We start from the raw sequence: 12106 nt of genomic DNA, 5'->3' as shown, positions 1-12106 counted from the left end.
AATAGCCCGCCGACGAGCCTCAGGGATCCGGTAGGGCCGTTGCTTTACCACAAGTCCTGGGGGCGTCTTGATGTCATGTTGCAGGAGGTTGGTATGTCCTGGCACCGGGGAGAACACATCTGGGAACTGACCGACCAGGTGCCGCAGCTCAGCCTTCTGTGGGGCCGAGAGTTCCGGGTTGATGTCCACCGTTACTGGTTCCACGGTGGCCAGGGCAACGGTTGGCGCCGGGGCCCCTACCCATTTCTTCAGGAGGTTGACGTGATATAACTGCTCGGGACTGCGTCTTCCGGGCTGACGCACCTTATACGTGACGGGCCCCACACGTTCCACCACCGTGTAGGGCCCCTGCCAAGTGGCCAGGAACTTGCAGGCGGACGTAGGAACCAGCAACATCACCCGGTCGCCTGCTTGGAACTCTCGGGGCTGAGCTGGGCGGTTGTAATGTCGTTGTTGGGCCTGCTGGGCTTTGGCCATATGCTCCCGGACCAATGGCATGACCCGGTCTATGCATTGACGCATTTCGGTGACGTGCTCAACGAGGGACCGATGTGGTGTGGGCTGTTGGTGCTCCCAAGCTTCCTTGGCCACGTCCAACAGGCCTCGGGGCTGTCTTCCGAAAAGGAGCTCAAAGGGGGTAAAGCCGGTGGAAGCCTGCGGAACCTCGCGTATACCGAAGAGGACATAGGGCAGCAGTAGATCCCAGTCTCGCCGGTCCTCGGCCGCCACTCTCCGCAACATCTGTTTTAGGGTTTGATTAAAGCGTTCAACGAGGCCGTCCGTCTGAGGATGGTATACGGAGGTCCGCAGCTGCTTTACCCGGAGCAGGTGGCAGAGGTCAGCCATTAGCCGGGACATAAATGGAGTCCCCTGGTCGGTCAGGATTTCAGCTGGTAGACCAACCCGGCTAAAGAGGAGGAAGAGCTCGTGCGCGATGTTCTTCGCGGTGGCCTTTCTCAGGGGGACAGCCTCCGGGTAGCGGGTGGCGTAATCGACGATCACCAAGATGTGTTCGTGGCCCCGGGCCGACTTTGGCAACGGCCCCACTAGATCCATCCCGATGCGCTCGAAGGGCACCTCTATGATGGGAAGCGGAATGAGGGGCGAGGGGGGGGTGTCTTGGGTGACGTCTTTTGGCAGACGGCGCACGCCTGACAGAAGCGCTTGACTTCGGCCTCCAGGCCAGGCCAGTGAAAACGATCCCGCAGGCGCTGCGTGGTGTTGTGAGCACCAAGGTGGCCCGCTGTGGGGTGGGCATGGGCCAACTGGAGGACGGCCTCGGTCTGAGAGCGTGGCTCCACCAGGAGTCTTTTTACCTCCCCCCTTCGCTCAGCGACACAATAAAGCAGCCCGTTCTCCACGATGAAATGTGGGAGAGGATGCGGTTTTGGCTGGCGGTCTTTCCCCTCCAACACGCGGACCTGGTTCCAGCAATGTTTTAGCCGCTCATCGTCACGTTGGGCCTGCCCGAATGAGCCTCCTCCCACAACCTGTTGATATACGTCAAAGAATAGGTTAGTATTAGGGGAGGGGGACTCACCTTCTCTCCCACTATCGGTGGCCAGGAGAACGGGGCGGCGTCGAGGTCCAGGACGCCGACCGCAGCGACCCCTCTTTGGGCTGGCAGCCTGTGTCGTCGTCGCCAACAATGCGTTGAATCCCGGCCAGTCTCGGCCCAACAGCACGTCCACGGGCAGCGTGCCAACAATACCCACTTCCACGGGCCAAGACCCTGGACTCGCGGAGATGGTCACGCGGCGAGTAGGCACTTCCTGTGTGTCCCCGTGCACACAGGCGATCGGCAGCCGGGTTTTTGTCTCGTGACGCGGAGGAAGCACTCTTGCATGGACGAGGCTGACAGCGCTGCCCGAGTCGAGTAATGCCTTGTGCGGCCGGCCGTTAATCCGTATCTCTGCCTCGGGAGCCCCGCGGGGTGGGTCTTGATGGACCACACAGCCTGCCAGCCACGGTGGTGTCTTTGGGGAAGAGGGTGCCGTGGGCATGGACTCGTCCTGTGGTTCAGGGGCCGCTGCTCTGCCTATTGGCCGCGAGGTGCCCTCCGGCGCGCACTGCTCCTGGACCACCCTCCGGGGAAAAGGCAGCACGCGCTCCCCGACATCGCGGCGTTGGGCCGCCTCCGCCAGCTCGATCGCCTCCACGAGCTCCAATGTAGTGGTGGGGTTCCGCATTCCCACCGCCTGGCGAAATGCGCGGGGCAAGGCCCGTAGGAGGCGATCAATGATGACTCGTTCCGTTACCTGGGCCGCCGTCGGGGCTCCTCCCATGAGCCAGTGTTGGGCGAGACGCGTTAGCTCGGCGGCTTGGGTCCGCGCCGCGCGTCGAGGCTGGTAAACCCACTCGTGAAAGTGCTGGGCGGCGCACACCGGCGAAAGTCCCACACGGGCCAGGATTTCTCGCTTAACTTCCTCGTAGTTCCCAGCCGCCTCGGCGGGAAGGCTGAAGTATGCACGCTGGGCTTCCCCCGTGAGGAGAGGGGCCAACGCGCTCGCCCATTCTTCTGGATCCCATCGTTCGGTCTCGGCCGTATTCTCAAACAGCTGCAAGAAGGACTCCACGTCATCTTGGGCCGTCATTTTTGGGATGAGCTGGGTGGCTTGTTTCCGTGGATCAGGTAACGGAACGCGCTGGCGGGCGGCCGCGCGCAGATCGGCGAGTTCCTGGTCAACCTGGCCCTGCCGGCTGGCGAGATGTTCCACGATCTGTTGCTGGCGCAGGCTGACCTCCGTAAGCTGACGGAGAAGATCCTCCATGGTCTGGGGAGCCGCGGCTGCCTAATAACACAAACAGAAAAAGGCGCGGTGATTATGGAGATCGCTTGTCGGTGAAATCTTCCACTAATCTGCCCACATTCTCCACCAGTGTGGCAGGGTGGAAGAATCACGCGACAAGGAGAGCTCAGGTAAATACCCCGGAGGGTGGATTTATTAAGAAAACAGGCGGTGATCGGTGAAGGTGCGTGCTGAGGTGCTCGGGGTGCTCTCCGTGTTCTTCCTTGGCGCAGTGGACCGGTGCAGTGCAGGATGCAGGCTGGGTCGCTTAGGCGCTCGTTTCTGCAAAAGAGAGTCAAGAGAATGCCCATTAGATCTCTGTTGCAGTGGAGAGGTCTCTCCCTGTCTCCAGGCCTCACGCGGCTTATCTGGCCGCGGGCTGATGGGGATCAGGTGTGTCCGCTTTAGCCTTGATGAGCGGTGACAGTTGTTCCTGGTGCGTTTCCAGGGCAACGCTGATGACAGATCGGGACGCTCGTCACACTATCAAAGAACATAGGCTATCAAAGAGAGCTGAGTTATAATGTACATAAACATGTCATACAGATTTACTTCTGCAGGAGTAGCCAACACACAAGCACACCACTCCCCACATGTGTACATGCATACACGCATGTGCCCTAGTCATCTTCAAGTGACTTATTGTCACAGTTTACACACTGACAGAGGTTTGTACATGGCAGCTCATGCAGTTTACATGTGCATCTACCCTTAACACAATTAGTTTTTTTTTACATGAGCAGTGCACAAGTTCCAGTATGGCCTCTGGAGCTGGCGGAAGTGTCATCCAGTCCACTCCGTAGAAATCTCCTAACATCTTCCAGCCATGATTTACAGGAGGAGGAATGTCTGGCATGCAGGGGAAAACTTATGCTCCATATATTGGTTCCACCTATTCCCTTAACATGGGTAATAAACCAGTTTCACAGCGTTCAGGTGCCCGGCCTTGTTAATGATGCCATAATTCGAAGGGTAAATTTTTGCAGGGTGTTTTTATTATATTACTGTTAATTAATTGTATTTATCTATATTAAGTTGGCTTGAAGTTTCTATATCTTTTCTAACTGGTTGGACTTAGTTTTCCTAAAAATGACGACTAAAACTCTGGAAAATCCCATTGACTTCCATCGCAGAATGTTCAAATTGAGCCAAGGCTACGGTGGCCCAGTAGTGCCCAACACAAACTCAAATCTAAACTCCCTGAGGTCTTACACTCAATTAAACTTCCTTCCTTCCTTCATATCTATCTTTTTTCTATCTATATTTCTTTCTAACCTTTCTTTCTATATTTCTTTCTAACCTTTATTTTTTATCTATTCTTTTTTTCTTTCCACCTAATTTATTTTATTTTTATTTTTTTGACCCATATATCGAACTGTATTGCCTTCACTTTCGGGCTAGGCCTTTTCAAGCCAACTTAAAAGTTTGCCAACAAATTTCATCTAGTTTTTTGTACTAATCTTATATTGTTACTGCAACTACACTGCGCACATCTGTATATGTTGTTCATACTGTATATCTATTCTGCTCTTATATATAATATATTTAATTTATATTACTGTAACCTATACTACTTTCTTAACTGTATACTACTGTCCATACTGCACTGTACAGTACAGGTCAAAAGTTTGGAAACATTACTATTTTTAATTTTTTTGAAAGAAGTCTCTTCTGCTCATCAAGCCTGCATTTATTTGATCAAAAATACAGAACAAAAACAGTAATATTGTGAAATATTATTACAACTTAAAATAATGGTTTTCTATTTTTATAATATAAAAATAAAATATTTAAAATATCATTTATTTCTGTGATGCAAAGCTGAATTTTCAGCATCATTACTCCAGTCTTCAGTGTCACATGTGACATCCAGTCTATCACATGATCCTTTAGAAATCATTCTAATATTCTGATTTATTGTGAGTGTTGGAAACAGTTCTGCTCCCTAATATATTTGATGAATAAAAGGTTAAAAAGAACTGCATTTGTTCAAAATAAAATATTTTCTTATAATATAAATCTTCTTTACTATCACTTTTTATCAATTTAACACATCCTTGCTGAATAAAAGTATTGATTTTATTTAAAAAAAGAAAGAAAAAAATTACTGACCAGTAGTGTATATTGTAGTTACAAAATATTTATATTTTAAAAACATAGCTTTTTTTTTTTTACTTTTTATTCATCAACGTATCCTAAAAAAGTATCACGTTATGAAAAAATATTAAGCAGCAGAACTGTTTCCAACTTTGATAATGAATCATCATATTAGAATGATTTCTAAATGATCATGTGATAATGATCCTAAAAATTCAGCTTTGCGTCACAGAAATAAATTATAATTTAAAGTATAATAAATTGAAAATCAATTATTTTAAATTGTAACAATATATAACAATATTACATTTTTTCTGTATTTTTGATCAATTATAAAATTTTATTAAAAATAGTAATGTTTCCAAACTTTTGACCTGTACTGTATGTCTAATACTGCACCGCCTGTCTATACAATATAATACCAACCTTCCTTTGCAGTTTCTTCAACTAATACTGCCTTCTCTCTTCTCCTTTGTGCTCGTTTTATCTTCGTGATATTTGTGAAATGGCTGTAGCACTCCCTGTGGTAGCCAGTGTTAGCTGGTTTGACTAACTGGTTTGTAGGTTCCTGGCTTTGTAACTTGTATGCCTGTACTGCCTCTTCTGCAATGATACCTTCTCTGCCCTCAAGGTCTTTCCACAGAAACACTGATTTAATAAATTTCTCCCAACTTATGTCTGTGAAGGGAATGGTGGGTCCACCACTTCCCTCAAATATATGCATACAGCACTTCATGTTTTGCCATTTCTTCCAAGTAAACATGGGCGGGAAAAAGAGTTGTCTGTCTCGTTTTTTCATGACGTTGTGTTTCCAAGCAAGCCATTATGTCAAATGTGTTAAATCAGAAGGGTATATTTATTAAAGATTACAAAGAAATGACAGGACATCGTCTGACAAAAGGTGGTTACATAAAATAAAAATAGTACAAATGGATAACGTTACTTCTACATTCTCATTTTGTCAAACTGAATATGTAGCAAAATTAGGTAAAATAGTTCTTATCTTAAATAGAATAATCTGAAATCCTGGGCGCGAAGCGCGCCAGTGTGTCGCGTCACCAACACCGACACTTTCCACGCACGCTATTGGATGAAGGCAACAAATACGTCATGCAGGTCGGACCCCGCACGTAGCTGCTTGCTCTATTCGCCGGGAAAATAACCTGGAAAAAGTTACCGATATTATAGTAATGGACAAGGTGTGTGAGTGGCAACAATTTTTATTTGCTTTGTTGAAAAGCGTAGCGGTTACATATAAAAAAACTGGGTTATCCCTCACCACAGATCGTTTGAAAACACGAAATCTCCCCTCGGCCCACCGTCTAAACGTAAGCAACAGAAAAACAAAACCTGAATATTAGACGTAGAAATCCTGGCCACGACACGTCCGAGGAAAAAAACGGCACGTAGGGTCACTCTACAGAACAAAATATTGTACATTGCAATGTGGAATTCACCTTCACATTTTCACAATTAAAGATAAAAGAAAATTATACATTACCATCGAACATGAAGATGGAGCCAAACAAAATAGCTATTTTATTTATAAGAGAATTGGTTTATAAAAGACTCGTTTACGTTCCTGTAACGTTACGTGCTCTGAAGACATTTCCACTCACATTTAATGACTACATGACGCACAGCAAATCCGACCATACGTAAACAGCAATATGTAAAAATGTGGATAAACATTTAAAACCTAATAAATAGCCTATGGCCACACCATATAACTTATGCCTGATAGGCTATATCAATTTATTACACGGCTCTCTGGAATGCTTGATTCTGATTGGTCAGTTGAGACATTTGCAGGTTCGTTCTTTTCAAATAATAACCGCTCCAAAGTAATAATGCATAGCCGGTACTACTTGTATGTTTAAAATCCCTCCGCGCCAACAAAGATTACCGTTTGGCGCCATCTTGTGACAAACAGAATGTTAGTCACGTGGTACTATATCGTTCCGCGGAAGGATAAAAATGTTAATTTAAAACAAATATGCCAATAAAATGTTTCAAATTCATATTCACGTCCAGTTTTTTTTCCTTATGTGGCAAGTAGCCGTGTAATAAGCGGGATAATGTACAGGCAGCCTGTAGTTATCGCGAAATAAGCCCCTTCAGTGTGATACAAGACCCTCCGCATCGCGTCGGGTCCTGATCACACTGTCAGGGCTTATTTCGCGATAACTACCGGCTGCCTGTACATTATCCCTTACTTGACATTGCAATTTATGAATTAAATCAACATTACGACAAAATGAAAAACATAAACGTAAATTATTAGGGGGCTAAATATAATATAAATTCCGGCGCTATCTCTGACAACTATATAGTAATAATATATATTACCTTACAAGCTGTTCATTTACAACGCAATGAACGCATTGTTGTAAATGATTTGCAAAGAATGCAGTTACAATTACAGTGTTAACCTACAGGAATTATTTAATTAACTTACCTGAAAACCAGGTCAGGACTCAGGCCGTTCTGAGATTTTGGCGCGCTCGTCGAAGACCTTATGGTTAAGGCGGGGCTTAGCAAAGGGGTGGTTTGTGTACACAATTAAGATATCTATTAAATAATTATGACTAGTCAGAATGTTAATTCTAGATATCTACATTCAGATTCTTCCTAGTCACAAAGCTGAATGCGGATATCTCCAAAGAAAGATCCTCCTAGTCGAAAATCTGATTGAGATATCCATAATTAAATTGCAGATATCTTTAAATAGGTTTTGACTAGGAAGAATTCCAATTCAAGATATCTCTAATCAAGTTTTGCCTAGTCAAAAAATCCAATTCAAGATATCTTCAACTGTAATTCGACTAGTAGTAAATTATTTACAGATATCTACAAATGTATTTGTGGATATCTTTAAAAATGACGAATGAAAGATATCTCCAATTGGATTATGACTAGTAAAAACCCAGTTAGAGATATCTTGAATTATAATTTGCACTAGTGGCAACTCAGTTAGAGATATCTCTAATTTAATTGTCACTAGTAAAATTGTAATTAGAGATATCTCTAATTACAATTATGCCTAGTGAAAATTCATTTATAGATATCTTTAATTACAATTTCTACTAGTCAAAACTCATTTGTAGATATCTGAAAATATTTTCCAATGGAAGTTAATGGAAGAATATGACTAGTCATAAAAGCAATATAGATATCTCTAATGTATATTACGACTAGTCAAATTAACATTGTAGATATCTTCAATGCATATTATGACTAGTCACAATCACATTGTAGATATCTTGATTGCAATTACGACGAGTCAAAATTGCAGAATAGATATCTGGAATTGGAATTATGACTAATCAAAACTGAATTATGACTAGTATGGCAAAGAGTATTTAATGCTAAAACGGCTTGCCATAGACATTTAACTAGTGAAAATACAATTACACATATCAACAATTCAGTTCTTGATATCAACAATTCAATTCTTGATATCAAGAATTAACATTTTAACTAGTAAAAACTGAATTGTTGATATCAAGAATTCATTTCCTGCGAATGAATAAAAGTCAAAACGGCTTGCCTATTGCAATTACTATGATATAAATTCTTGATATCAAGAACAATATTTTTTACTAGTAGAAATTTAATTGCTGATATCAAGAATTCAATTTCTACGAGTGATGATGTCATTGTTGATATCAAGAATTAACATTGTTACTAGTGGAAATACAATTGCTGATATCAAAAATAGTCATTGTTACTAGTAGAAATATAATTCTTGATATCAAGAATTAACATTTTAACTAGTAAAAACTGAATTGCTGATATCAAGAATTAATATCCTGAGAAGGAATAAAAGTTAAAACGGCTTGCCATACGTAGCCATCCGATACGGTCCGTATCCAGCCCAGACGGTGGATCAGCACCTAGAGACGACCTCTACAGCGGAGCATCAGCGGCGATCAGGACACCAAGATGAGCCTCAGAGACAGATCCCCAGTGAAGACCTTGTCACCTAGACGGCCATCGGGACAAGACCTCGGAAACCAGATGAGTCCTTTACACAATCTAACATTGCTGCAGTTGGAATTGAACTGCTGGTTCGTCTGGCCAGAGGAAGTCGTGGCCTAATGGTTAGAGAGTCAGACTCGTAATCGAAAGGTTGCGGGTTCGAGTCTCGGGCCGGCAGGAATTGTAGGTGGGGGGAGTGAATGTCCAGCGCTCTCTCCACCCTCAATACCACGACTGAGGTGCCCTTGAGCAAGGCACCGAACCCACAACTGCTCCCCGGGCGCCGCAGCATAAATGGCTGCCCACTGCTCCGGGTGTGTGTTCACGGTGTGTGTGTGTGTGTGTGTGTGCATTTGTTCACTACTCACTGCTGTGTGTGTGCACTTGAATGGGTTAAACGCAGAGCACCAATTTCGAGTATGGGTCACCATACTTGACAATACCTCACGACTTTACTTATTATGGGAGTGGCTTGATAGAGCGCAGGAGATGCAGATAACTTGATAAGGCTTTTTTTCTTTAGTTGGGGACACTTAATTTCCAGCGAAATCGTCAACTTGACTGCACAGACACTATTTAAACTGAACTGAGCTGGATGATGACATCACTGAATTTAATAATGAAATGCCTTTAACTGAAAATTGAGTGTTTAATCTTGTCATTTTACATTATTGACACTATTTTCCTAGTTTGATATCGGAAAGTTGCTTTGACACAATCTGTATTGTTAAAAGCGCTATATAAATAAATGTGACTTGACTTGACTTGACATTACAGCACAATTCAAAAGGGCAAAGCAGCAACATGGGCACAAAGCTCAAAAATCCTCAGAGAGAATGAGACTGAGGAAGAAAGTGTGATTGACTGTGAGTCATTACCATGTCAATGATCTGGGAGAGAGTGATCTGCAAGGTGACGTTAATGATGTTGTCCGTGTCCTCCACAGGCCTCAGTGCATTGGTGTAATTCACAAATAAATCATTCAGCAGCTTGAACGCATATCTCCCCTGGGCACACAAACAGACTGTCGAAAAGGAAGAGGAAAATGAGAGAGTGGATTTACATTTGACTGATTTGTTTTATTTACATTGATTAATCAATTAAGACACAAAGTCAAGTGGTTGACTTTGTGTCAACCACTTGACACAAAGTATTACATGAGTATTCTGAGTAAAACTACTATTCTCATGTCCTTAATGAGCTTAGGGGCTTTTGATGGAATAGATTAGTGGGTGTCCAGAGCGGATGAAAAAATAATCATTCTGAACAATTACAGTCAAACAACAAACAATTATTGATATAGAATGGATGTGACGAACATGCAAATTTTCACTTCATAAGATGTTAATTGATGAAAATGTCAGTGACTTGTGGATTATTGTATTGTTTTTATCAGATGTTTGAACACTCATTCTGATTGCACCCTTTCACTTTAGAGGATCCATCAGAGAAAGTGATGTAATGCTAAATTTCTCCAGATCTGTTCAGATGAAACAAACCCTCATTTTGGAGGGCATAAAGGTGAGTAAATTGTAAACAAATTTTCTTTTTGGATGAACTATGTTTTATTTATTTTTTTAACTGTAGTTCCAAGTTCTAAACTCTCTTTTGTGTACTCTGTGTGTCGGATTTGGCTGCCAGCTCAGGGCAGCCTCATGTCTCAGTTATGATGAATGAGAGTGCTGCTAACAGACTTTACCAACAAGTGCCAGAAACAGGAGAGCTACAATAACCTTTCAAACTGCTGCCCATATATTTAGTTGAACTACGGCCACACCGAGTGCATCAGGAGAACTCTAGTGAACAAAGCACGTTTACTCAATTACTCTCTCGCTTTCACCAGCAAATCAATTCACCCCAAGTGCCAGACAAAATAGCGCTCTAATGAAAGATAAAAATGGAGGCTGCGGTGTGAAAAGGATGCGTGAGATCCAGCTGGCAGCCCTACTGTCCTGCAGCATGAACTGAGCAAGTGTGCAGAAAGTTTCAAATTCTTGCAATCAAAAATACTTGTATTAAAGATGCTTGTTTAGACATAATGCAATAATGCATATGGAATTGTGGGTCATATATAGTTACTATTTGGGTAGCTTCCACACATAAAAATAAACTTTTAAGATAGTAAATTTAATAATACATTTATTATTATTTTTTTAAAGTGTGTGGGGGGGGGGGGGGGGGTAAAAAAAATAAAGAAATAAAGAAGAAAAAGAAAGAAAGAAAGAAAGAAAGAAAGAAAGAAAGAAAGAAAGAAAGTTTCCTATTTGTGTAGACATGAAAATATGCAAAATTGCTCAATGTCACCAGTATACACACAAACCACTCACAGGATTTCCATTGCTGCATAATTAATATTTATTAGGGAGTGGAGGGGGGACTCCTAAGGGAGTTAAATCAATTCTGGGTAGGCTACTTCTGGGACTACTGGTGTACATGCCTCTACTTTTTGTAAACACTAATTATTTATCAGTGAGTCAACCCCCTTGAACAACACATCAGGTTGATGAGAATATAACACAAATTGGATCTTTTCACTGTTGTCATTAGAGTTGAAACCACAGATGTTCCAGATTAGTGTGGGACATGTCCAACTCAGAATCTCTTGGAGGGAGGTTCATGTGTAAACTGATGCTTAATTTAGAATCTTTATCAAGTGTAGTATTTAAAAATTCACTTTAGTAACGTTATATCTACCAAACACCAAACAAACACACCAAAACATACAAAAGCTTAATTGTCAACAACATATTTGCAATAAAACAATTATAATACAAAGAAACACATATATCCAGTATAAGGAGTGCAAAACAATGTCAGTTCTATAAATAAATTAAAATTTGATCTTGTTCAAATTAAGGTAGTCGACAAATACATACAAAAAATACGATGGATACCTGAATAAAGTCATTCATTAAAGCGAGCGCAGTCTTACCTGGAATAAAACCAGAGGTGATAAACAAATGAAGAGAAGCCAAAACGACGTGGATTCATTTTGTGGCGTGAAAAAGGAATCAAATCTTTTCTGTGGTGTCAGAGGCAGATTCAGCATTTCTCAAGTATTCCCATAAGATCCATGCGCAACTCGCGAGGCTAGAGAAGTGTCGCGTGCTAGTTCCCGTGTGATGACGAAGAGTGTCAGTACTAGATATAGAGTACTGTTACTCCAGCTCGAGAGAAGTGTCTTATGGTAAAGTGAAAGATTTTTTTTTCTTTTCACACTTCGGTTATGCTGACATAAT

At 42.7% G+C, this 12106-nt stretch overlaps 1 protein-coding gene across 1 annotated transcript in view; it reads right to left on the bottom strand.

The window, feature by feature from the left end:
- LOC306855577 (neuronal acetylcholine receptor subunit alpha-10-like) overlaps positions 1-11302 on the bottom strand; it is a gene marked incomplete at both ends in the record, with an annotated part of 45381 nt that extends 34079 nt beyond the window's left edge. The window contains 2 exon segments of the mRNA XM_079394341.1: positions 9733-9891; positions 11281-11302. Coding sequence (XP_079250467.1) covers positions 9733-9891; positions 11281-11302 — 181 coding nt within the window.
- Positions 11303-12106: the final 804 nt, after the last annotated feature.

The sequence above is a fragment of the Barbus barbus genome (genome assembly GCF_936440315.1).
Source record: "Barbus barbus genome assembly, chromosome: 36".
NCBI lineage: Eukaryota > Metazoa > Chordata > Actinopteri > Cypriniformes > Cyprinidae > Barbus > Barbus barbus.
The sequence above is the reverse complement of the archived record's forward strand: the minus strand, read 5'-3'. Positions and strand labels throughout refer to the sequence as shown.